General features: G+C 38.4%; 2 protein-coding genes across 3 annotated transcripts; both read right to left on the bottom strand.

Annotated features, from left to right (window-relative positions):
• Positions 1–2,727: 2,727 nt before the first annotated feature.
• On the bottom strand, positions 2,728–14,422 carry LOC122664952 (MYB-like transcription factor ODO1). Its single transcript, XM_043861000.1, has 3 exons — positions 14,413–14,422; positions 3,512–3,812; positions 2,728–3,344 (listed from the first exon to the last, which is right to left on the bottom strand). The coding sequence occupies exons 2-3, from the start codon at positions 3,772–3,774 to the stop codon at positions 2,768–2,770; spliced, it is 840 nt and encodes a 279-aa protein (XP_043716935.1). The 5' UTR covers positions 3,775–3,812; positions 14,413–14,422; the 3' UTR covers positions 2,728–2,767.
• Positions 13,231–24,926, bottom strand: LOC122664951 (FAM10 family protein At4g22670-like). Of its 2 annotated transcripts, XM_043860999.1 has the most exons (12): positions 24,745–24,926; positions 24,584–24,647; positions 24,287–24,451; positions 24,124–24,211; positions 23,978–24,055; positions 23,811–23,875; positions 22,198–22,338; positions 21,993–22,109; positions 21,852–21,909; positions 21,694–21,791; positions 21,448–21,505; positions 13,231–13,495 (listed from the first exon to the last, which is right to left on the bottom strand). In XM_043860999.1, exons 1-12 carry the CDS (start codon positions 24,852–24,854, stop codon positions 13,398–13,400), a joined length of 1,140 nt encoding a protein of 379 aa, XP_043716934.1. In that variant the 5' UTR covers positions 24,855–24,926; the 3' UTR covers positions 13,231–13,397. The 2 variants fall into 2 exon arrangements, with proteins under 2 accessions (XP_043716934.1, XP_043716933.1); XM_043860998.1 differs by having other exon boundaries at positions 21,694–21,909.
• Positions 24,927–26,957: the final 2,031 nt, after the last annotated feature.

The raw sequence follows: 26,957 nt of genomic DNA, 5'->3' as shown, positions 1-26,957 counted from the left end.
AGCTGCCCAACAGGACCATGCGGCTTAGACACGGTGAGGCGTGCAATGACTGCCTTACCCCCACTCGGACAAAACGCTCAGGCAAGGGTAAGGCGGTCATTGCATGCTTCATCATGTCTAAGCAGCACGGTCCTGCCGGGCAGCTCAACAGTAGATGATCCAAATTGCTGTTTCATACCATGATGTTGGCTAGGTTTATCGTAGATATTCTAGCTAAGCTTGGAAATGCCTCACTAGCGCACACCGAGTGGCATCAACTAAGGGTAGAATTGTCTTAATCAATTTACAAAGACCAGTTACGTACGTAAAGGTCAAAGATTTGGTATTTCAATTCTGTAATACTCTCATGTTTTCCAAGGAGTGTAATCAGCCGGTTCAGTCAGGCTGAATTCGTTTCAAGCCGATATTGGGCCAAGATGAAGCCAAAATCGTAAGGCAGACTTCATTTTCGATTCCTGCCCGGTTCAATCTGGTTTTTATCGGGCTTTACTAATAGGTTTATATATGTCCAATATTGGTTTTGATGCAGTTCAGTTTTTCAGTTTTCTAGCAGTTTGGTTCCCGGTTTCAACCGATCTGAAAAGTTTTAGTTTCTACCGATTTTAGGAAATCCCAAATCAAAGTCAAACCGAGAAGTTTGATCCGAGCTGAACCGGTTAATTTAAATCGATCCGTTCAAGACTAATAGATCTTGTAGTTTACCTTTTGTAATCTTTTCAACACTAACATTATTATGGGAGAAAATATGTCCTGAGGAATGTTACCAAAATGATTACGTAAGAGCTACGAACGCAGTGAAGTAACCAGGCAAAGAATTTTTAGTAACTATGGTAATAAATAAGCAATATATTAATCTTTAGGGTAAATTACACGTCACCCCTTGATTTTCAAACGAAACTCAAATCACCCCCTGGTTTAGACCCCAATATGAAAAATTAGTCCTTACCATGAGTTTTATGCTAGTAAGTGATGATGTCAGCCAGTTAAATAAATTTAAATCCCTAAACTACCCTTGACCAATGTTGAAGATGAAGGAAGGGTAGTATTGTAATTTAATTCTAATGTTTTAGGTCAAGGGTAAAATAGTCCTTTCACACCAATAACTAACAGTAGACTAACACCGTTACTGTAGAGGGGGTGATTTGAGTTTCGTTTGAAAACCAGGGGGTGATGTGTAATTTACCCTAAAGATTAACTAATGGATACCAATAACTCATGAATGGGCCTTATTGGTCGGGATGGGGGGAGCCTTTAACTTCATTAGGGTGGGTCCCACTTGTGTTAGGGTCATTTCACAGGTGGGCCCCACACTAAGAAATGACACCTCCATTTTGGTTGGGCTGGATCCTCCAGCTCCCGCCATGGTCGTTGGAGGAAAGCCAGGACCCTTTAACTGATGATAACTGTGAAAACTAATAAAAAAAACCATGGGAGAGGGGTCTACAATCTGCCCACTTGTATTAACATCTTACATGTCAAACCTATGAAGGCTATGATGGGTAACGAAACTGTATATTGAACGAGAGAATAGGGGTATATATACTCACATATTTAATGATAAGAGGGACTGTGAGAGTGAAGTAGATACAAACAACGTATACTTCCTTTTCCTATAATTTTTTTATAATTTATTATAGACTAAAAGAACGCACACAGACACTAATATATATGCCCTTTCACTTAATTTCTCTTCTCCCTTGTCATAAATATTGTGAGCTCAATATGTATATATTTTTTTGGTAGACTGTGAGCTTAATATATGACTCCATAGGCCAAAGTTTTGGTACAAACAATATCAACTATTGTGATATATTGGGAGCCTTTCCTTTTTTATATTTACTCAATTCTTTCTATTATCCAATATTAGGTGACCTAAGATTGAACCAGCAAGATTATGACTCGCATGCAGATGCAATGTACAAGCATCAACAAATGAGTAACAATATCACCGATTAGGTGAGTTGGTGCTCACAATTATGCACTAGGAGAATGGAGTCTTGTTTTCAAATCTTTGAAACTTCCTACTTGTACTAGTACCATTCCCTTGCACGCAACTATGTCCAAAACCAAAAATAAAAGAGGGGAGGATATATGCTTCCCTCTTAAGGTTTTTCTCGTCTTTGCCTTTTCTCTTGTTTCTCACATTAAATATATTGTTTCGCTCCAACAATTGGCTTGACATGAAAAATGCCAATATAAGTAGACAACATACAAATTTTCAAATTAAACGAAATAAATAAATAAACCCCAATTTGCCAGAAAAAAAAAACACTCATATCAATAGAAGAGAATAGAATCAAGAAAGTGCCAATGAAACCATTTAAGAGTTAGGATAAAACTTCTCTCTTCATAGCTATCTTACAAGCTAGAGAAAATGAACTTTTTCTTTACTTACTTTATATAGGTTTTTTCTTCTTCTTCTCAACGTACATATATAAATATATATATATAATATGTACAAGAGTCTCACATTCACAAGACCCATATGTACATTTCTATATTCTATGAAAACACACAGCATGCTTTAAAAGTGAGCTGCTTTTACCACCCTTTTTTTTTATGTTGTTTTCCCTTTCTTTGCTTTCATTTAGGGGGGGGGGGGGGGACCGGAGAACCCCTTAGTTTTAACTCCTCCTTCACAAATAAAAATCAAGTCTACAAAGGTCGAAAGTGAGGCAAAAGTGAGACCATTTCATATAAACCCAATTCTCCAATAAATGTTTTTTGTGCTTGGTGATTGTACGTATTGTCACTTCCGAGGTGCAAGTTAGAGCTTCTCATCAACCATGTCCATCATGTTAATGTTCATGCCCATGTCTACTCCTACGTCGTTGAAACAACCAAAACCAAACTCTTCAACACTGAAATCCTGACAATCCAACAACCAATTAGCACAATTCTCCTCGCACGCCGACATATCGACATTGTTAATGGTGTTTCCGGCAGACGGCGTTACCGGAAAATCCCAAGATGCATCAAGAAAAGGTGTATCATTTTCCCATAGGAAGTTCATTAATGGGTCATCTTCCCTATTATTATCAGAACTAGATCCAGACTCAGCTCCCCAACAAGTTTCAGGTTGTGATGAGCTTGAATTTTCCTCCGAGGTTGCTTGGCTTTCTTCTGTTTTCTGAGGCAACGGTGGTCGGAGCTGCTCAGGCTCTGGCTGATGATGATCATCTACTGTAGAAGTTGTATTGGTAGTAGTAGATGGCTTATTGATGGGTTCATGGGTGACTGGATCAATTCCCATCTTGGTAAGCTTTTTCTTGATGTGGGTATTCCAGTGATTCTTAATCTCATTATCAGTTCTTCCCGGCAATCTCGCAGCAATCTTCGACCACCTAAAACAATAAACAAAGACCACATTATTATGTTACCAAACAAAGAGAAAGACCGACCAACTTAGATTTAATTTGAATTCATTTTCTGTTTTAAGGCTATGTTTGGATGCCAAGAAAAGAAAAAAAATATATATATATATATATATATTTAAAGAGGTAAAAAGAACCTATTTCCAAGACGAGCATGGAGGTCGATGACCAATTGTTCTTCAGATTCAGTAAGGAGACCTCTCTTGAGGTCAGGACGGAGGTAATTGGTCCAACGAAGGCGGCAGCTTTTGCCGCAACGGAGGAGACCGGCGAGTTTAGGGACAGCTCGCCAGCAGCACTGGCCATTGGTGAGGATGAAGTTGATGAGTTTCTTGTCTTCCTCGGCCGTCCATGGGCCTTTCTTGACGCCCAGCTTATCACAACAAGGTTGTCTGCCCATATCACTAAGCAAGCAAGCAAGCTAGCTAGGTACTTAACTAAGAGCTTCACAATAGCACAACTGCGGCAACTCCCTAAATGGCTCAAAAGCCCCACACCCACCTTTAAATAAGTAAAGGCAGCTTCAACCTTTTCATTTGGTGCAATCGTGCAAGCCCAGTTTGTCTTGTACCCTGTCTCTCACAAGTGTGTGTTTTGAGCGAGAGAGGAGTGTGGATTCCTGGGCCCACAATCAGTTTTCTGAAAGGTGCTGTGGAACTGCAATCACCAGTTTCCCCGTGGATTATGGTCCACATGATGGGATGGTGGATGGTGGATGGTGGATGGTGGATGACGGACGACCCAACGGTTGAACAACACCTAAGCTATATATCCCTCTTCTCTACTATTTCCTTGGCCTTTTTCCCACACAATCCTAACATTGCACTCTTACTCAATCATTCCATCACCCATGTCGTCATCACCATGCTTACGTGTCCGTATCTCGGGACAAATTATACGGTGATGCTAAGCATCGTAGATGTTTGAGAATTGAGATGCTTCCCTCCCTCCCTCCTCTCATCTTTTACACGTGGAATGTGTCGGTAATTCCCTCACCCAACGTCCCAACTCAAAACTCCCAACCTCTCATGGTCAATTCGCCTTATTTTCCTGGTTTAGGTTGGAATCCGGTCGTGTTAGCCTATTAGGATTTTAGAGCCCGGTTTAGTCACGAACCACCGTATAACCAAAGGTAGTAACCATGTTTAATATTGAGCCGTTCAACTACATCACAATATAGTTGACGTTTAAATGATGTGTAAGCTTCATTAGGCCACATGACTGCGTATCTTTAATTCTTTTCGATCTAAAATTTATAGAATGAATAGAAAATATATTAGTGAGTCTTGGTGCAACAGTTAAGTTGTGCTATTGTAATCTGTTGTTTTGATAAGGGAGCGACAAGACACCGTTAAAAAAACCCAATACATATCAAAATCGATCGGACCTATAGCTATTTGTTTTGATTTGATTTTTTATTTTTTGGTAGTAGTTAGAACATCTTATCGGCCTGGTGTCGGTCTGAACTGGTATATGCTAAAAATAAAAAACTGATCCAAATCAGATTGTTCGGACCGTTTGACACTACAACAGTTATGTTGGCCAAATTTTGCATGGTACAGTTCAATATATGGGTCTATTATTGGTGAAGCTTGATCTCAGTCTAGAAAGTGGTTTGGTGATTCTTCGATAGGCCGTTTCATCTTCGAAATGCGCTAGAATGGTCAAAAAGTGCATATGTTAACGCCCATATATGTTGGTTCAAGTCCAAACCAAGCCGGGTGGGTCTCTAGGGGCAGTTTTGTATTTTCTAGGTTAGGGTTTTCTTATATATTGTAGTTATCTCTTTAAAATATGAGAGAGTGAGGATTTGTATTTGCTTCACAGAAATAGTAGATTCATTCTATTGCTTGACTGTGGATGTAACCTTCCTTCTACATTTTTTCTGCAAAATCCTCATTCTGTTGCGTTATTTTTTCTAATATAATTAAGGTGATATTTTAACTAAATCCATACAAAGAACATTAGTAATATGGCCCACAAGTTCAATGTAGAGGTAGAACTTAATATAGGATTGGAGCAATATGGTTAATGGTTTGGCATCTTTGACTCGTTCAATACTGGTCCTTAGGCATCATTCTAGGGTTTTCGATTCGTTTATTCATAACCAATTAAATGATTGTAACTCTTCCCCTTCCCACTTCCCAGTCCCCACCGCAATTCCAGGAAGAAATAATGGTTGTAAACATTGATTAGTGGACTAATGTCCTGAACCTAATCTAATTCTCATCTTCTAATTAGTCCAAGTTTGAGAAATATAGATTAACCCTAATAGGCTAAAACCACATGTCGCTTGGGTATAAGTTTATAGATCACTATCCAATAGGGTGGTCCTTGCCCACCATCTACATATTTAAGGTCAAAGTTCAAAACTTCTTTATCTACAAGCTCGACCGTCTGATGTTTTGACATTTATGTTGAAACATTATATAAAATATCCTTTTGTTTCTCTCATTATGTAGTTAGGGTTTCAATGGTGCAACACGCAAAGCCTCCAAGCTTGGTTGGACAAGGGAAAGAGGTTCCCTTGACGTACATACGTGTGCATTCTTGAATGCTAGGTGACCAGATACTAGTGATTCTCTGTACTATATAGATGTGCCTCTAACTCATGGTTTGAGGTATCGAATCGGATTGGTCGATTTTGGTCGGATCAGATGGGTATCAGCTGAGATCGATCCCGATACTAATCCAATCCAGTTGTATGAACAGGGGTAAAAATATTTTAAAAAAATTAACTTTCTTTATAAGAAAACAGGGACAAAAGTATCATATTTACTTGAATTTGAGCGATCCCGATTCGTATTGACCGTTCCGATCGAACCGATACCGAAATTAAAGCTGCCAACCTTAAAAACATTTCCATACTCATACTTCACCCATTAAATTAATCTCAAGTAAAGTGTTCCATAAGTAGCCCATTACCTTTGATTTGGACAGTCCAATAACAAATCAAAAGGTTAGAGGTGAGTATAACTATGGAGAAGTGTTTTCTTCTGTGGAGGAGTTTCAATGTTCTGACACTTGTCAAAGTTATCTTTGATTTACAAGGGTTAACTCTCCATTGGATGAAAAATCAAATTTCTTACACGGCACTTTATTAGCGAGCTAGGTGGGCCTACACAACTCTCCTGGTGAATGCGTTCTCTACCACAGGGCCGACATTCTGAGTTTATCTCATCTCATCTACATGGCAGCGCAGAGGAGACTGAAGAGTTTCATTCATACAAGTGAAATGATGTGAATTTTGTTTTTGTTTAGTGGTATTGTAATAACATATGGAGATGAGATTAAGAGAGAAACACCAATTATGGTGTAGATAATAGAATCATTCATATGGAGCCCACATGATTAGATTAAGAGAGAAAAATATAAAAACCATATGTGAGAGTGACATAGTACCATAACGTCGTAGGAATGTTTTTCCCATAACATGTATAATTCTCTCGTATTCATAAAAAAAAGTTCAATTTTTCCATCATTACGCTAATAATGAGAGAAATAGTATTATGACGTCGTGGGGAAAGTTTTTCCCATAACATGTATAATTTCCTCGTATTCGCAATAGGAAAAAAAAAAAAAGTATAGTTTCTCTATCGTTTTGCTTTGGCTTGGCTTGCATGTTTTGATTCATGCTCGATCCAAAATCCAAAGGAGAATGAAGGTAAAAGTTGTATATATGGACTGATATTGATTGTATTCTCAAGAATAATATGCATGTAAACGAACACGAAGAGGCGTTAAAGTTGAATTCTTTTGCACATACGAGTTAGGGGCCAATGCGTATCCCACTTGTTGTCATTTACAGGATGAAAAATATTAATTATGAAAGCAAAAGAGACAGATGTTGACACCTAACTCATACATACTGATGAATGTACATGCTAAGGAACTCAACCCGACATGATACCCAATATGGTATAAGACTGGCATTGCTTGCAAGGTTAGACATAGATGTCCTGCGGCTTATAGCTCAAAGTTCTTACTATTGCTGTTGTGAGTTCATGATCACCTCAACGACCTTTCCTTCCCCAAAGCCCCAACCCTTGTTCACACTTCCTTCAACTTTGGAATTCCTCTCTCTCTCTCTCTCTCTCTCACTATTGGAGTGCTGAAGCATGTCCTCTTTAGTGGAGTCTATCCCTCTTTATGTCTACATCTCTACTATTACATTTTGAAAAGGAAAAATATGGTGTCTGGATGAGTGATGTATCATATTTGATAGTCATCCACTCTTATCCACCATTCATCCGAGATATCTTTCTTGTGTACGTGTCAACATGGATGGTTAATAACCCTTCCTATGATCCTTAATCACTATCATCAAAGAGCAAATTAAGATCTAAATAATAACCATTTAAATGAAGGAACCAAATAGTGTGAAATGGTCCTATGAGGGTTAAAAGTCTAACAAGTGGTGACGCAGAGATTAGAAGTATGTGGGTTTCTTTTTACTAATCTATTCTTAATCATTACGGCCTCAAAATCTATAAGGCCCCCACCTGATGAATCGACCCATGAACTACCAAATCAGGACACAACGTTCTTAGCCATAAAAGTTTTGAAAGATACTCTCTCATAAGACATAAGAGTATAAGACAAAAGGGAGTACCCTTATGACGTAACTTAAGAGTAATCCCTTCGTCATATATTATTTATTTAATACATAAAATGTGATCCCTTTTTTAAATAGTAGAAGTTAACCCATAATTAAATAAATTAATTAAACGTGAGGCCTAGGGAAGGCTACGTGAGTTAGACTCACTGGCTAGCCGTTGGTGGATGGATTTCAAAGGTCCAACTAACTTAGCCTCCTTTGAGTGTCAACTCAGCAACTCCTCTTCCATGTCTTCCTTCTGCATTGCATTTCTGACCAGTAGCCTACCTGCGATATAAAGTCATCCAAGGTCCTAGAGTTATTTTTATTTTCGATGACAATAGTACATGTGACATGTGTGATCCTTCTTTTAATTTATCAGTCAAAAAATTAAAAAATACGCATGAACGATCAACTCTACGGTTAATCGGGTTAATTGGGTAATGACATGGGACATTCTTTGGAGGATAATCAGTTTTTCTTGGTTTGTCGTCAATATGAAAGATATAGTTGTTTTGGGACTATTGAAAGGGTGAAAATTACTATTAAGGATGATTGATGCCACGGGTTTAATGATGGTGATTGGTAGACTTTATGGGACCATAATTCCAAAACAATATCAAGTATTGGTTTAGTGATTGATATGTATGTGGGAGCAAAAAGAAGTGAGTTTGAAATAATGTTACTTCAATGTGACTTTAGGATTGAATTCTCAATGATAATGTGAATGAATATATGAGATGATGGATGAAAAAGGTGGTTTGGTTAAGTTAATATCTCTCTCTCTCTCTCTATGATATGATAGAAGAATGTCGGTTTGTGAAATCTTCTCTCACACAATAGCTTTGGTCGCTTTAGCATTTCCTTAGCAAATCTCTAATTTCTATCCCTTCCAGTTCTCTGTCAAGCCCAGTTCTTCAGTGCTTGTAATAAAGGGGAGGCACAATGACCACCCTACCCCTACCCGGGAGAGGTCCACCCCCCCCCCCAATATTACAAGCACTGGGGAAACTGGGACGGGCAGGGAATTGGAGGAGATAATTTTCCTTTCCTTAGCTGCATCAAAGCCTTATATCTTAGGCAATAATTTTTTCCTATGTATACCCTTGAAAAATATGGTTTCAAAATACACTCTAGACCTAGAATCCATTCTAAGAAGACATACCAAACACAGCTTAAAGTAGAGATTCTTGACTTTTTCTAACATTTTATATGTTATGTTTAGGATTCCTTAGTTAAAATTAGGTTGGATCGGTTAACGTTTGTGTACCAATTGAAGCGGTCTTATTCAAGCCTTTGTTCCCTTGTTCTGGTGGCTTACGGCATTGTCTCCTGTGAGACATGTCATTGGTGATCTTGTCAAATAAACTCAAATAAATTTGGTCGTTGGGGCAATGCTAGCATGTAGATGTGGACAAGGGTAGACGTTATAGATGTAGCATGACGCAGCTCCTACATAGATGCTATCAAGGATAGATTTTAGGGTTTACATTATAGGGTAGGGCTTTGGGTTCTCGGTTTAGTGTTTAGGATTTAGGGATTTGGTGTCAGGTTTATAGCTTCGGACTTAGTGCTTCGGTTTGTGGTAGAGTTTAGAGTTTTAGCATTTTAGGGTTAGGGCTTTATGGTTTTAGGGTTTTTGGTATGGGGTTTAGTGTTTTAGGGTTCACTATTTAGCGTCTAGGGTTTAGGTTTGGAAATTAGGGTTTAGGATCTAGGATTTATGGACTTTATGATGAGAGGTTAAAATTTTAGGGTTTCGGTATAGTTTAGGGTTTCACATTTGGGTTTAGAGTTTTATAGTTTAAGGTTTAGTGTTTAGGGTTTTAGAGTTATGGACTAGAGTTTGTGATTTATTGTTAATGGTTTAGAGTTTTGATTTTATGGTTAGAGGTTTGGGATTTGGTGCTTAGGGTTTAGAGTTAAGGTTTATGTTTAGGACTTAGTATAAGGTTTAGGGTTTAGGGGTTGGTGCTAGGGGTTTTAGATTTAGGGTTTAGGGTTCAGTTGTTTACGGTTTAAAAATTGAGTTAGGGTTTAATATCCTTCAGGGTTTTATTTTTTCAGTTTTGGTGGAGGGATTAGTATTTTGATTTTAGATTTTTGGGGTGATTGTTCTAATCATAGGGTTCAATGTTTGGGGTATAAGATCTTGGTTTAAGTAATTAGAGCTTTGGTTTTGGAGCTTAGGGTTTAAGGTTTTAGAGTCTACGTTCAGGCTTTTTACAGATTAAGTTTCAGGGTTTGGTGTTTTGGAGTTTAGAATTGAGGTTTATTGTTTACGGTTAGAGGGACTTGGTGAACACCGCAAAATCAGGTGTGATCATAGTTTTTTTTTTTTTTTTTTTTTTTTTTTTAAATGTGATCATAGAGTATGGGTGTTAATCCAACTTAATCGGTATGGTATCGGGAATTTGGTACAGCAGACAGAAAGTAGATACTAAAATTATATTGTACCAAATACATATTGCATTTTCAATACCGATGTTGATACGATACAATTTCAGTTTTTATTCTGTATAAAAAACGGTTTCTTACTTGATATGAAATATAACAACCGAAATAAAGGGTGTAGGAATTCATAAGGATATTTCTCACAACTCCCCATTTGCCATGAATGGACTCCATTTGAAGTAATCAATGCAGCTCAAAAGGCCATGGATGAGTTCTGGAATGCAAATAAGCCTGGATACGATCAATCTCCTTGCCAGAGTCAACCACAACCATGTAGATGGTCTCCTTCTTGTGGAATTTTTTTCAAAATCAAATGTAATGCAGTCCTCCCACAAGAATCGTCCACAAGTGGCCTTGGAATTATAGCAAGAAATTACTTGGGGAGTCGATGCTTTGCCATCTCAGACCCCTTCAATGTTCAAGGAAGTTATTACTGGAGAGGCTTTAGCAGTCCGAACAAGGCTTATTCACACTGCTGAAGCTAGTTTATCACACATTCAGGTGGAAACTGATTGCAAAGACCTGGTTCGAGTTCTATCAAATTCTTCCCTAATTCCTCCATCAGAAGCGGAACCGGTCATTCGTGATATACTTCATCTAATCCAGCAATTTACTGAATGTAATTTTGTATTTTTACCTAGGGAGGCTAACCCTATAGCTCACTCTCTAGCTTTGAAGACCCGAATCCAGATCCTCTACTGTCGAGTTGCCCGGCAGGACCGTGCAGCCCAAACACAGTGAGGTGTGCAGTGACCGCCTTGCCTCTGCCCAAATGCCTTACCCGAATGGGGATAAGACGATCATTGCGTGCCTCACTATGTCTGGGCTGCACAGTCCTACCGGGCAGCTCGGCAGTAGAGGATCCTGTCTATTGCAAGTATAACGGTTTGTTCAAATTCCACTCATTTGCTTCATTCCCTTTGTATAAATGAAGCCTTGGCCAGTTGGCCTCTTTAAGCCTAAATCCCAATTTACAAAAAAAAAACTCTCTATTTGCTTAGAAACTTGGGAAGGAGAAATATTAATTGCCTAGAAACTTGGGAAGAAAAACTATTAATTTGCCACCATCAACAGCTAAACTGAACACTTTAAACTTTAAAGGGAATCAACTTAGGTCTCTCCCTAGCTTGGTCTCTTATCCATTTCTTGACATGTGTAAATGAATATCACAGATAATCTCGATTCGGTACAAAACCAGATAATTCGGTACATACCAAACGGTACCACTTTAGAAATCCATATCATACTGACTGAGAAAGATTTCATTTTCCCATACCAAAATTGTATCAAATTTTCTTCGATACGATTTTATACAGTCAATTTCAATTTTGATAGTTGGTTTTGATTCCAAATTGACACCCTCTTATCATAGAGATAGGGACAGAGAGAAAGACACCGTAACAATTTATAATCAAATTTTTTTTTATAAACAATTTTTTATTATCATAGGGATAAAAAAAAAATACAATTTGTCAAATCAACGATCCATCACCAACATTCCCCCCTGATCCTGGTCCTTCTTATTTGGATTTTCGATTCCTTCCCTATATTAAAACAACTAAGTCTTATCCCCACCAAATGAGGTCAGCCACTCTTTTCACAGATTACATTACAAAATAGAAATCCATGATAAGTTTCTTAAATTCGTTAATGAAAGTATGGCATATTTTATTTTAGAGGGAAGGATATATATAGGAAAAATTGTTGCAACCAAGGTTGGTGGAAAAAAAGGGTTAGACTAGTAAATTTACTTTTTGTCCGTAACTTTCAATTTTTTTTTTTTGTAAATAACTGTTTATTATCATAGAGAGGCGTCGTAACCTTACTTTTTCCTAAGGGTGTAAATGAATAGCAAAAATCCATTCCAATTTGTGCCTGTATCCATTTAGCACTATCCGAATCCGTCCGAAAACTAAACGAATGCAGATACGGATAGTTATAACTATCTGAAAAACTATATTTATATGTAAACAGATAAAATATCCGATCCATATCCGTTTAACACTATCCGAATCCATCCGATAGCTAATCGGATGCAGATGCAGATATAACACTATCCGAGCCGAATCCCATCCGTTTACAAACCTACTTTTTTCTCTGATCTTATTCCCAAAATTCTTGAAGGCAAGGGCCAAAAAAGGTTTTCAAATACAAGTTAAAAATAACTATCATTAAGAGCCGTCATTATTATAAGTCAAATGGGGAGTTTGAGATCAACACGGCCTTATTGCAGTCCCTGCATCAACATGGATCCGAATGAAGGGCCAGAGGGAATCAACCATGAGGAGATTTTTCATTTTGAAAGGGGACAAGACGATCATTTCAAGAGAGGGGGGGGGGCGCTGATTTGTCTGTCCGCAGGGGGCCACGCAAACACAACCCAACCCCGTGAAAGATGGAAATTGTGCACCCCCGATGCCAAAGCACGCACTCTCATTGGCTGCTGCGCAAGTGCAGCCTCTGCACTTTCCCACAGAGAACACTCCCTACATATGACATTAAAAGGTCACAATTTTGAGTCACCTCTTTGGTGACAAGAAGTTGCACCCTAGAATCGACCATCAGATTTAAAAACTCAACGACTCTAGGGTTTCTTGGCATGAATTGGCCATCTAGAATTAACCGGAATCAAGATCGGCCATGGCCGATTCACCAATTAGATTCCTGATTTTTGCAACCGCGTATAGTAGCCCAATTTCCATGAAGAGTTTGACGAAAATAATGAATTTCCATCAATAAAACTTATCAACAGAGATTGCTTACCGTTGAGACGGCATGACATTTTGAGACAGGAGTATGGCCGTATGATTCAACTATGGGGGTCTATACTCACATAAACATGGAGAAATGAGATTCACACTCAAAAATCACAGCAGAAGAAGCCTCATTATCTTTTTCCTATTTAGCACAACTATGTTAAATGATGAAGCGCATGTAACTATCAAAAACAAACTCATCCTTACAGTATAAGCTTATTTGGGTCCACCGAACTTGCCCATCATCTTTGCAATAATAGGAGCCACCTTGGGGTTCGCCTGATGCTTGGCAAAATTAGCAGGGTTCTTCATCACTGCATAGCCAAACACAAGAGACAGATAACCGTCAGATGACTGCTGCTGATATAAACAATACCTACGAAGGAATTCAACAGCAGAACACAGCAATGATGAGAACTGCAAGGCAACGAACTTTAGCTTTAGGGTTGGAATCAAATTAACACTCTGCAAGTCAATTAATTGGAATGAAGAATTGTTATCCCTTTACTAACCAATTACCAAAGAACCATAATGATAAGAGAAATTGGAATGACTACCAAATTCATTCACATGATCAAAGAGGAATCAGGAAAGGGGGAAGAGAGTAACAAAATAACAGAGGACCGTCAAATGAGATGCCCTCAGTGATCAAATCTTCAACCATTCTTCAACTAGACCAACCTGGACAATATGGTGATTTTGACTTGGCAATGAGAACTTCAGAAGCTTGTTCCAGGAAGGCATTATAAAAGAATAGCAATTATATTTAATTGGTACCATCAAGACCGCACCCATATAAAATCTTCCATCCAAACCTGAAATACTTAGAAACCCTCTCAAATTTTTCTGACCCTTACCCAGCCCAAGTAGGATCAGATCAGCATTTTCAAATGGTGAGGAGTTGATTACAATGATATCTAATCATAAACACTGCTAAATGATTTGACACAAGACAATAAGGCCTCATCCCAGCTACTCAAAATTGGCAACATGGATTTATTTCTTTTCAAATGGTGAGGAGTTGACTTCCATTAAATCACGAGTCCACACATCATTTCACAAACTTCATCTCAAGTGCAATTTAGCTATCTTATTTGCACCATACTTACACTCTGCTGCATTTAAAACATCTCAATCAACTTGCCCTCATCTTGGGACGTATCAGTGCTTCAAAAAGGAAAACATTTATTTCGGACTATATACCCTTTCTAGTATCAGCACTCTCAAGTTGCTCAACTCACCTACACTCATTTTATGCATGTACTGTTCCTTGACATCCTATATTCTGCTCCTTAAAGAATGGCTAGTCTTACAGCACTCTCACAAATTTCACGTTCTGGAAGTCCCCTTACTAGATAAATGTATGCAAAGCCCGGAAGGAAAATTGATCACAGTGTCCATCAAATATCCTATACAGGCCAAGGTACTGAGGTAGACATACTAGACATATGGTACAAAGTTCTATACCAGTTTCAATACACCCATGACCCATCACTATTTAATCTAAAGATTGATATTTCCTGTTCTTCAATCATGAAGAGATTAAGGTTCCTTGGGAAAAGCAAGGTACAAGACAAGACAGGTTCATGGCATATTGATTGGAGATTACTTCTGTTATCAAGTAGGAAGTTAAAATAAGATGACGAGTACTTGGCAGGGGGTGGTGTGTGCTGTGAACAAATTGAACATTGAGGCATTAACTTCAGAGTGTTGAAGCAGGGAGAACAGGGAAACTCAAATAGGAACCACATGGGCAGAATGAGAAGAGGGAAGGAAAGATATACTAAATAAAAATGGCATCCACAATGTATTCTTAATGTTCCCTAGAAGGGTGCACTATAAGCTCATCAGCCCTAATATGAGAGAATAAGGGTAAGAATGACTGGATATATGCTCAGCCCAAACATGACAAGAGAATTAAGGATAGGAATGACACGAAAAGTTGAAACAAGACAAAATATGAAAATTTATATGCACCCTAATAACACATGTTCTATACAGTATCCAGCAAGGCTGGCAAAACATTTTCCAGAAAGGAATATAGGCAGAGAATATTTCAGCATAGTGGAGGTTGATTTGACCAATCTAGCTGTGGGATAGATAGGGCACGCTATGTGGAGGTTGATTTGCCCAATCTAGCAGTGGGATAGATAGGGCACCTTGGATTGTCCACATATCAAATTTCATGAAGAAAATTTCTACTTTTTTTCTCCTTTGTATACTTTCAGCCATTAACCCAGTGGAGGTCCAACATGGTTATTTGACTATGGGGTGGGAGGCCATGTGGATTGGCCATGTCTCAAATTTCTTAGCCAAACTCAATCATGGCTTTCTCTGAGTTTAGCTTTTTCCTCTATTATCATCAACCATTCGAATCTTCCCAAAATGAACCCTTGGTTGAGCTTACCTCAAGTAGAGGGTGTCTTGGGAAACATGTCCACTCAGTTTGAGACTTTGAGCATCAACTGAGATGCCACATGGGTGATAGAAGTAGTTAAAGATAACTATCTAGATATTCCTCTCTAGGGGTGCCCATTGGAAAAAGCCACACCAACATAACAATGTAGGTTTGTCAAATTGTGCAGAATCAAGGCTAAAATTACATGCTTGTATATTCCTCATATGATTCAAATACACCACACCTTTTGGGTCAACCATAGATCTGAAGTACCTGGTCCATCCTTGTAGTATTTGACGAAATTTCTGGAAATGGCCATCTTAGGGCTGGTTTGGTCTGATTTCTGTTTCGATTCATGGGGTTATAAATTGAAATTTGGGTGTTTGGTATGATTTTTTTACCTTATTTATAAGAAATTGAAATCAAGTTAACATGAAATTGGGAAATAGGTGAAGATTTGTTTCAATTTTGAAATTGAAATTTCTCCTAATCTATTTTGTGTGGGGCTTTAAAGAGCACGTGTTTTACAACAGCTCCAAACATGGGTACCCATGTAATTTCACTTAAAAACACTCGTAATATATTAGAACTCAACATTGCAACGGAAGAAGACGCAGAAGGGGGTTTCAGGAAGGTGAGTTGCAGGCAGACAAATGAGGTTTCAGGCGGGGTTGCTGGTGGGGAGATGGAGCATAGGGTCAAGGAAGAGTGAGTTTCAGTGGGTGTTTGAGCAGGTCGAAGGAGGGAGTTCTGGGGTGGGTTTCAGGGATTATTACAGGGGTTTGCATGGGAGGTTGGCGGTGGAGGGTTTATAGTGGATGGTTTGTATGGTGGGGATCACACATGAGGTTTTCAGGGTTGCAGAAGGTAGGTTATGAGTTACAGGGATTGCTGAAGGTGAGTTAAGGTTGGGTTGCAGGGGTTGCGGAGGGTGTGTTGAAGCTGGGTTGCGGATGATGGATTGCAGGGGGTTGCAGAAGGTTATGGTGAGTTGTAGGGGTTGCAGAAGGTTGGGGTTGCAGGAGTGATGGAGATGATGATTGGGGTTTCAGAGGGCAACGGAGGGGTGGAGCAGAGGATGATGCGCAAGGGTGCGCTGGGTCGCGGTGGGGCTGTAGTCACAGGAGAAGGAAGGGAGCCAGTGGCTGGAATGTTGCACATCACTACTACAATCGCCACTCTGGCAGCTTAAGAGCCTCTGTCATTTGTTCTTGCTTCTCTGGGTTGGCTTCTTGGTAAATTTTCTTCAATCTACATCTTCCAGCAATTCTGGGAAACAGTACCACTTGTGGAAAGCTGAGTAGCATAACATCACTCAAACCAATCCCGAAAACCCTTTACTTGATTCTAAACTTCCAAATGAACTTGACAAGAGATTCTGAAGTTTCCAACTTTCTAGCCCATTAACTAATTTTTGATAATTTCACCAACTTCGTCTCCCACTGATTGGAACTCTGACTCTACTTTGAAGAAGAAAAAAAAGAGAAAATCTGATACATTAGGAAGAATTTTTTCTGCAATCGTCCGAGAGATTCCTAATAAATCTGATTATCTCTGGTTTGGTTCAGGTGTAAGTAGTTTGGTGGCTGCAACACTAGTGACATGAGACTCCAATCTTTTGATTGCTGCTCTGTGTAACTGGAATGGGAAGGAACACACTTCTTATAGGCATCTTGCCAAGAGTATCTTTGGTTGGTATCAGCTCCTCTGCTTCTGTGTAATCTGATCGTATTATTACTTAGACTGTTTTTATGGAGGGTTTCATAACTCATATTCGCAGATTGAGTTGAGTATTTCAGCAAGGAAGGCAGCCTACAACATAATTTACCTAGTCAGAGTAGAATCTCATTAAGTCATACTTTGCTCTTTGTTTAGGGTTGCAGAGGGTGTGTTGAGGCTGGGCTGTGGATGGTGGATTGCAGGGGTTGCAAAAGGCTATGGTGAGTTGTAGGGGTTGCAGAAGGTTATCATATTCACCCTGCTCTTGTGACCCCTCCTGTACTCGATCACCACCTGATTGCCTACAGCCCTTTCTTCTCCATTATTGGCACCTCTGATGTTGACCTTTTCCCTCATCGTGATGACACAGATGCCACCAGAGACAATTGGCACCGATTCATGCTTACCATGTGCACAGAAAACCAGGTGGACTAGGGGTTGCAGAAGGTTGGGGTTCCAGGAGTGGAGATGATGATTGGGGGTTCAGAGGGCAAAATATGATTCTATTCCGTGATTATTTTGGAGAGGAGGAAGGAGATGGGTAAAGGGTGTACCTCTTTACCCTCCTCATCGAATCTATTCTCATAAATTGAACTACCAAATGAATTTCTTATTCTTGAAATATTTCAGATTAATGCGACCAAAACAATTTTAATTTTTTGACCAAAAATCTAATTGTTGACTATTTCATGAAATCAATCTGAAATTGAAATTATACCAAATCAGGCCTTACTACATATTGCATGCATCATATGTTGCAAACACCAATGTGAAGGAGATTTGATGATACTATTTACCAAACCTTATCATTGCAACTCCTAGATACAAAGCCTATGACCTGATTATGAAGAATCGAGAAGGACGTGATCTACTCTACAACTATTATATCCTATTAGCTAACAGTTAACCTTTATAAATCAAACTCTGCATAATATCTCCTAATAAGCCTTGTAGAGGTTAAACTGTCACAATGTGATCAAAAGATTGTACAGTTGCTCTGCAGAACAGATAAAAGATCATTTCAAGGAGCTAAATCCAGATTTGGCATCTTCACCAGATCTGAAGAAAATGACCCCAAGATCAAAACAAAATGCCAGAAGAAATAAAGAAATCAGTCAAGAAATTCAGCAGTGGCATGAATAAAGCAACACCAGAAAACAACCATTAAGCTCGCTTAAGACAGCTCGTAATGCAGGTAATTTGTGATAACTGACAAATAGTTTCCAAGATTGAACCCTGCAAAACCATTCACTAGATAAGTGATGAAGGTTACAGGGTCCCGCTTTCCAGAAGCTTAAATACTTTCCTTCAGCACCACAGATATACCAGTAAAACCAATATTCTGCTGCAAGGGTTACAGAAAATTGTTTAACAAGAGATCAATTTCTTCTAAAGCTTTGAACGATTGATAAAGTTTAATCATCAAAATGATCTAGAAAGAAGAAGGTAGAAGCAAAATGAATGCCAGAGCTGTCCATAGCCTCCAGATCTCAATTAGCATTCATCATATATGGTACAATCAAGCATAGTTGGCAAGACGACCCAAAACGGTGGAGGGGTGCCTAAATGCTTAGGCGACAAGGCGCCGCCTAGGTGTTGCCTAGGCAACTAAGGCGCCCAAGTGTTATTTTGTATTTCCCCTCTTTTCTAACATTATTTAGTATGCTACACTATATACGTTATATCATCAAAAATCAACATTATGCCACATCAAGTGATCAAAAATCAACATTATGCCACATCAAGTCATCAAAAATCAACATTAAGCCACATCAAGTCATCAAACATCAACATTAAACCACATCAAGTCATCAAAAATCAACATAGAACTAGAAGACAGCAGAACTGAAGAAGCAAGCTGTTGGAAGTTTAAAACAATCAAAATATACATTTGGTTTATACTGTTCTGGAAAAATATGATCTTATCTATGAATAATTAAACTGCTCTCGATTTAGAAATGTTTTTGTTCTTAGAGAAGTTTGACTAGTCAAATGATTTTATTTTTTTTTGACATGAGACTTTTTGTATCAGGTAGAACACAAAACAAGCTTTCCAACAAATCCAAGATTGCTTAAATCTGATTTATATTGAAGGAGTTATGTTCCGGTCAAAACTTTTTTTGATGTATGCGCAAATGCTATCAAAATCGCTTTGAATGAAAATATTCTGTATATATCAAAACAAATGAATATTTTACCGCTCTTTTGGTTTTTAGCAATGTTTTACCATATTAAGATTTATGAAATTTTTAGATTTGAAAAAATTTCCAGCATTAGAAAGTTGAAATTTTCACCTACCACTAAAAATCCAATTTTTTTGAACTGGGAGGTTGATTTTTTATCCTTTTGAAATTTGGTTTTTTTAACTATTTTTATTGGATTCAAATAGGAGGTATATGCCTATTTATGAAAAATATCTTAAGTAAATGAAATAACAAATATAAAAACATTTAGTTAAGGCAGCAGTCGCCTAGGTCCCCCAAAAAACCGCCTTAACACCTATGCAATCAAGTTCAACTCCCACATTAATTAAATACATAGTTCACTCTTGAACTAATTGATGGAACACAGACATAAAAAGATCAAAGAACAGTCTGAAACAGAATGAAACCATAACTCTGAAGATCGTTAAACCATTATGTAGGCTGCACATCTTGTCACACTAGATACCAAAATTGGTCGATGACAATGTTAATTTCCAAAGGCAAGTTGCACTGTAGGGTTTTTTCTCCATGTAAGGTTTCCATTTCTGTGCAACTTCTTAGGGGTGGAACCTTACTTCTAACTTCTAACTAATAACCATGCAGCATGCATATGATTCTGATTCCACAGGGGAACCAGAAACAGGCAATGAAGACGTGACTACTAGTTTATCAAAAAGAGTAATGATTTAGTATTCAAAATAAGTGATGGAATCATGAAGGGTGCTAAATCACTCAAAAGATAATGTATACTAATGAAAATAGAAGGATAAAGAATTTGAAGTTAAAGAATTTTTTTTTTTTAAAAAAAAAAAAAGAAGCAAGGGGAAGATAGATAGAGAAAAAGAGAGGGAGGGAGATGACATTCTGGTGAATGATGGTTGCAAACAGAAATGACAACCGCAACAAGGGTAGGGACTCTAAGGAGGTCACTAAACATAGGGGAGTATGTGTGGAAGGACATCATGAAGAACAAAGTAGAGTTTCAATCTTGGAAACAAAGGAGAGTGTCAATCTTGAACAAGTCTCAAGATGAGGATGGAATCCAATTACAGGAAGATGAGTTGCTTCAAGTTAGGAAACTTTCTGATAATCTATAAAGGACCATAGGGTGGGAGAGGTGGGATTCCATTCTTGCACGAGAACATATGAGAATGGGTGTGTGCCGCCCAGATGGCATCCACCATGAATGGGTCCTACATTGTGGATGCCATCTGTGCTGGTCACACCCATTCTCGTACGTTCTCGTACGAGAATGGGAACCACTCTCAGGGTGGGATTGAAGGGGAATGTGAATAGTGACTAGATTTTACGATAAAGGAGATATAATGGTGTGGCAAGCCACATCCATACCTATTTTGATAGGTAAATGAAGAATGCAGAATCTAGCTTGATTTTATGGCATTGGAGAACAAGTACAGCGCTATAAAACTTGACTCCAGAATTTTGAAGGAAAAAAATTGGGGAAATATTTCCAGAACGAGATGCTCTGGCAAAAATGTCAAGGGGCGGGGGTAACTCAACTTTTAGTTAGTTCCCCAGGAGAAACTAATTGAATTTGTAATTTCAGGAGTCCAAGGAATATATTTTTCCAAATAACAACTTCATGCTTTCCATCTTCCAATCATCGCACCAACTTAAGCTAAGAACATTCATTCACTATTAATGAAGCTGCTTTCAGTAAAATGCAACACAATTTAGAAAATGCAGTCAGAAACTGCAGGAACATCATACAAATTCCAAGACTGAGCAGCAAGTTGAACAGCAATTAGTTTTACCAATTTTTGGCCACCTATAAACATATGAGAATATATAGGTATATCTATTTTTATAATGCTTAACACAACATCCAAATTACCATAACACTGACCAGAAGGGTGAAAATTTTAGAAGACCAGAAGACAGTGAGGGTAGCAAAACAAAAGAGATCAAAGCAATAGAAAAATACCATCTTGAAGAGCAGCCATAACTTCTGGATCACTGAAAGCGGCCATTAATTCAGGGTCCTGTGGTCAAATAAGTTAGAAAAGTAATTCCACAATCTATGAAACAAACCAAACCCCTCAATGAATGACAATGTAATGGAGATCCTAGCAAAAATTAGAAACTAGTACATTGCTAAGGTATGGAATAAGTAGCAAAAAACATAATCAAGCTTATCAAATCAGCATAAATTAAATTAATTGACACCTACATTTAGAATTTTGCTCATATCAATGTTTCCAGGCATCCCTCCAGGCATACTTCCAGGCATCCCCCCTGGAAAGCCTCCGGGCATCCCTCCAGGGAAGCCTCCGGGCATCCCTCTGGGGAAGCCACCAGGCATCCCTCCGGGAAAACCACCGGGCATGCCACCAGGTTTCCTACTTGAAGAAGATTGCTCCTCCCTTTTGGCCTTCTCATATGCAGCCTATGTGAGAGTCCACAGCAAAGTATCAGTCATAAGAAACAAACTACAGAGTGACTTTCTTCAGGCAGGAATATACAGCCAACCTGTGCTTCAGCCTTACGGCGTTGCCTCTCACGCTCAATCCTCTTCTCTTCCTTCTCTTTCCGCAACCGCTCATACTTCCTATGGTGCTCTTCAATCTTGTGTGCATTAGGTTCAACCTGTATGCCAGTCAAGTTCTAGTCAGATGCAACAACAATATATAGTGGATGGGCTGCCAGTACATGATACTGGAAAAGGAAATGCCACCTTTTTGAGCACTGCACTGATCTCCTCGTCGTAATCCAACTTTGATGCTAAGTGAAGATCCTTGGCAGCTTCTTTCCACTGACCAAGCATCGCTTTGGCAATGCCACGAGTCTTACAGCCTTTTGCAGAGTCTGGATTAATCTGGAAGACCCGTACTAGATCATTAAATAAAAGCCCTAAAGTCCCCTTATATGATCGTCAACCTCAAAGAATAAACCTTCGAGGATGAAATAATTCATAATTGAAGGAAACAAGCTACGAATATGCAAAAAAGTGTGCACGAATCAATCAAAATCCATCATACACATAAATGGGCAAAGTAACCTAAAAGAAAATGTCCACATCATGCATTAGCATTGTTTAACTGGATTAGCGGACATGCTTCTAATCACCTGGTGTGCATAGTATGAATAAGAAAGATTAAAAAAAAAATTTAAACTTTGCATATAACACAGAGAATCTGCATAACACTTTTTCCCCTATCCGCATATTTTCAGACATGCTTCTAATCATGCTGGTGGGCATAATTATGAATAAAAGGGGAAGGGAAATAAACATATGATCTTGCACATGTAACGCAAGCATTAGCATTGTTTAACTGGATTAGCGGACATGCTTCTAATCACCTGGTGTGCATAGTATGAACAAGAAAAACAGGTACATAAAAACAAAAATAAACTGCAGATATAACACAGAGAATCTGCATAACACTTTTTCCCCTATCCACAGATTTTCAGACATGCTTCTAATCATGCTGGTGCACATAAATATGAATAAAAGGGGTTGTAACAAAAACACATGAACTTGCATGTAATATGTAAATCCCCACATTTATAAAACTTTGTGCCCAAACAGATATTTTCAGTTTGTCGGTCCCCGATTATAAATTCTCGTTGACCACAGCCTATAGGAACCAGGCTATCTACCGCTTTTAACCCTGTTTTCATAGGCTCGTGACATTAAGAAAAGATGTTCACAGGGGCCAGAAAGACTCGGTCATAGGAACTTAGACTACCTACGCGCTGGTAAACGAAAACCACCTCGACCAGATCTACCGAACGAATCAGACCGCCCCTTTTCCTTGAAAGAAATCACACGCGGACACCAGCTTTCCCAAAATAAGGGGGAGATCTGCTGCTTACTGCTCACGGAACCTTTCTTTAATCCGCAGGAGAGGGTGTTTAGGCAGGTTGCTGTTCAAGTTAGTGAAGTTATTTCTTTGTAATTCAACCTAAAAAGAACGGAATCACGCTCTGTATGATTTGAACCTGCTCCCTCACTCGTTCGTAATTTAAAAAAACACACATTTGGATGGATGGATAATGAAAAAGAAGAAAGTGTCGGGCGGACCCATCTCTAAGACTTGCTCATAAAAATAAATAAGGCTTTTAAAAAGGGGTTTACAGGAGGGGTCCCATGCTCCCTTAGTGGCAAAGAGGTTCACTCAACAAGGGTTTAGGGTTTAGGGTTTAGGGTTATAGGATACAACTGGATATGCAAGTACAAAGATTTGTATCAAATACAGATAGTAATGCATTAGCTTGAATTAAGACCATGGCGTCAGTGAGAGGTACAGGTTAAGATTCAAACAAATAAAGGACATGAGAATTAACCTCCAAAGCTGCATTGGCATCTCGAATAGCAGCATTAGGTTTTTTCATTTTTATAAAGACGCTAGCTGCACAAACACCAATAAGAAGGGCAATATCAGTAAAAACAAGAGGATAAGAATAACCAAATAACCATGGCTCATAATACGAAAACTCGGATCAGGTCTTACCTCTGGTGGCATACATTATGGCAGACGGGTTCAGCAAAATCGCCTCAGTAAGATATTCAACAGCTTCCTGGAGTTTACCTGATTGACCAAAAGCTAAGACTCTACAAATCTAATCATAATCAGTAGAATGCATAAACAACACGCACCCTCAGAAATTGCTTCCATTGATTGTGCCTTGGCCGCTTGAGAAGCATCGCGGTTTTCATCTGTAACCTCAACAGAGGGGTCTCCCATCTGACAAAATTATTCGTTTTGTGAGAACCTATCAATACAAAAGCAAGAAACAAACTTATTCCGATAGGACCTGACCTTCTGCGGAGGATCATTGTCGGGTTCTACAATATCCCCTTCGAGCTCGACATCCGACTCTATTATATCACTCTCGTAACCATCATCAGGGGTTTTAGCTCCATGTGAAGATTCCTCCTCTTTGAAGTCTGTTACGTCTTCATCGTCATCAATGTCTTCCATAGACTGGGGTTTTTGTCATTTGATCACAAATTAAACTTGATAAAATAACAATAAGGAACAAAGCCAAAACTAAAATACAACTTCCGCACTTCAGTTAAAAGCGAGTTTAACCTAATAACACAAGAGAGAAAATACCGAGTTTCGAGTTGGAAGTGACTCGTCAGGCATGTAAACTGAAGGGGGAAGCTTACAGCCGAGACTGAAACAAAACCATCCCAGAAGATAAACAAAATAAGAAAAGGAAATCTGTAAATGGAAAAAAAAGGCTGCGCATAGCTTTACTCGAATTGATTTACCTCTCAAGGTAGTCTCTGAAGAAGGAAAGTGAAGGATCATTGAGAATGGAAGGATTGGATTTGCATTGCTCAACGAAGAGCTTAAGCTGGTTCACCTTCGCGGCATCCATGGAGTAGATTCAGTCCGAGGCAAAAACGAACAGTCGGAGAAAATAAAGCAATAGCGCGTATAATGTTTATCGGTGAGATCTCACTCTATACCGTTCCCCGACCTCTTAAATGGAAGTTAACGCCAATAAAAGATTCCCTGAATTTAACCCTTTTTATCAACCCTAAAAAATCCACCGAATCATGAAGTAACACCAATCTTACCGTGAACTTTTCGGTCATTACTCATGTTCATTAATTATTACACACATTTTTTTTTCAATTAATGACAAAATAACTGGTTTTTTTTCCTTGAAAAATAATTGTCCATTTGATTGTAAAGAAAATGGAATTAATAAAGGAAAAAAAGAAGTGAAATTTTTTTCAGATCCAAGGGATATACATGTAAAGTAAAGTGAAACTTTATAATCAAATTCTTACTTAAAAAAAAAATTATAATGAGATATGAAATGTTTTGAAGTTGATTAATATAATCATGTGGGATAAGAATTATCAAAATTTTTTTATATATACTTCTCTTTTCTTTAATTTTCCTTGTACTCAAATGGAGTCATTACGTATTGATTCATGGTCATTTATCAGAGATTTGCTTAAATATTTATTGTAAAGGATAGGTATTATACTATTATGCTTACATAAGCGTTACATTCTGCTTTAGCCTACTGAGCATTGTCGAATATTTAGAAAACTCCTGAAACATGCACCGGCCACTTGTCAATCAATTCTCTGCTATATAATCATAAACCATCCTCCATTCTTTCGTTATCTCCATCCTCACTAGAGCTAGAATTTCTTTTTGAATCGAGTTTTCCTCTACCCATGATCCCATTTTTTTTTGGTATAACCCATGATCCCATTCATCAAGGGGCAGGAGAGGGCAGGAATGGGTATTGGGAGGGTATTTTGGAACATATAAAAACCCTAAGATAGTGGGTGAATCGTCCTCTAAGGGTTGGGGAAACTATGTCCTTTCTTTTTTATGTTTGGAAATTTAATTTCTCTTTCTTTTAATTTCCCTTGCAACCAAATGGAACCGTTCTGTATAGATTATTTGCTTAAATATTTATTATAACAGATGGATGCCATGCTTACATAAGCGTTGCATTCAGCTTTAACCTACTGAACATTGTCGAACACTTATAAGAATTATCCATTCTTTCTTCTCTTGTAGCATGCACCAACGGATTTGGATCCTCTACTGTCGAGTTGCCTGGCAGGACCGTGCTGCCAAGACACGATGAGACATATAATGACTACCTTACCCCCACTCAGACAAGGGTAAGACGGTCATTGCACGTCTCACCTTGTCTTGACAGCACAGTCCTACCAGACAGCTCGGCAGTAGATGATCTGGATCCATGCAGCAACCACTTGTTAATCGGTAACCCAACACCTCAAACTGTTACCACTAGTTCCCAAGGGACAACAATTGGGTCGAATGTGCATGGAACTGTGACTGCTACAACAACCAATTATAATCAGCAATTGGACTTTCATCTTTATGCTTTGCCTCTAGAGACCCGTCAATGAAAATTTAAAAACCTCAAATGCTCTCAGTTTTGTGCGATAATCTAATTTGAACAAAAACTTCCCTAACCCATAATCTAATTTGAAATATCTGTTTGGCCTCAATTAATATGATGTTGATTATCAGACAATAATACTATTATTCTAATATAATACCAAACAATGTGGAAAATCCATTTTAAATTAGGTGAGTTGGACCCGACTCGAGTCAAGTTATGATTTAAAAAGGTCGGGAGATGTTTTTCCTTCAAAATGTATGATTTTAGCGTGTTAGAAAGTTTTTTCTAAGGTCTTTCAAATAACTAAAAATCATGGGGTGATTCCATCAAAACTTGTGAAATAAAAGATCTCGTCCATGTTAATGCCCTTGTGTGTGATCTCATTGGTCCTCACGTTGGTGCAGGAGTCATGCGATCAAACAGCAATCTCTTATCCTAAAATTTTCTTATACATGATATATATATTTTATTGGTAAAAGTTATTACACGTGATCACTAATTATTAAAACACACACTACTTTTTTTTCTAATTAAGGACAAAATAATGTACGAACAAGGTAATCGATGGTATTGATTTTT

The sequence above is a fragment of the Telopea speciosissima genome, chromosome 6, assembly GCF_018873765.1.
Source record: "Telopea speciosissima isolate NSW1024214 ecotype Mountain lineage chromosome 6, Tspe_v1, whole genome shotgun sequence".
NCBI classification, from domain to species: Eukaryota; Viridiplantae; Streptophyta; class Magnoliopsida; order Proteales; family Proteaceae; genus Telopea; species Telopea speciosissima.
The sequence above is the reverse complement of the archived record's forward strand: the minus strand, read 5'-3'. Positions and strand labels throughout refer to the sequence as shown.

Coding starts and splice junctions, on each gene's coding strand:
- LOC122664952 (XM_043861000.1), bottom strand. CDS start 3,774: ATGGGCAGACAACCTTGTTGTGATAAGCTGGGCGTCAAGAAAGGCCCA. Junction 3,345..3,511: donor CATGCTCGTCTTGGAAATAG/GTTCTTTTTACC, acceptor TTATTGTTTTAG/GTGGTCGAAGATTGCTGCGA.
- LOC122664951 (XM_043860998.1), bottom strand. CDS start 24,854: ATGGATGCCGCGAAGGTGAACCAGCTTAAGCTCTTCGTTGAGCAATGC. Junction 24,452..24,583: donor CACTTCCAACTCGAAACTCG/GTATTTTCTCTC, acceptor CAAAAACCCCAG/TCTATGGAAGACATTGATGA. Junction 24,212..24,286: donor ACAATGATCCTCCGCAGAAG/GTCAGGTCCTAT, acceptor TAATTTTGTCAG/ATGGGAGACCCCTCTGTTGA.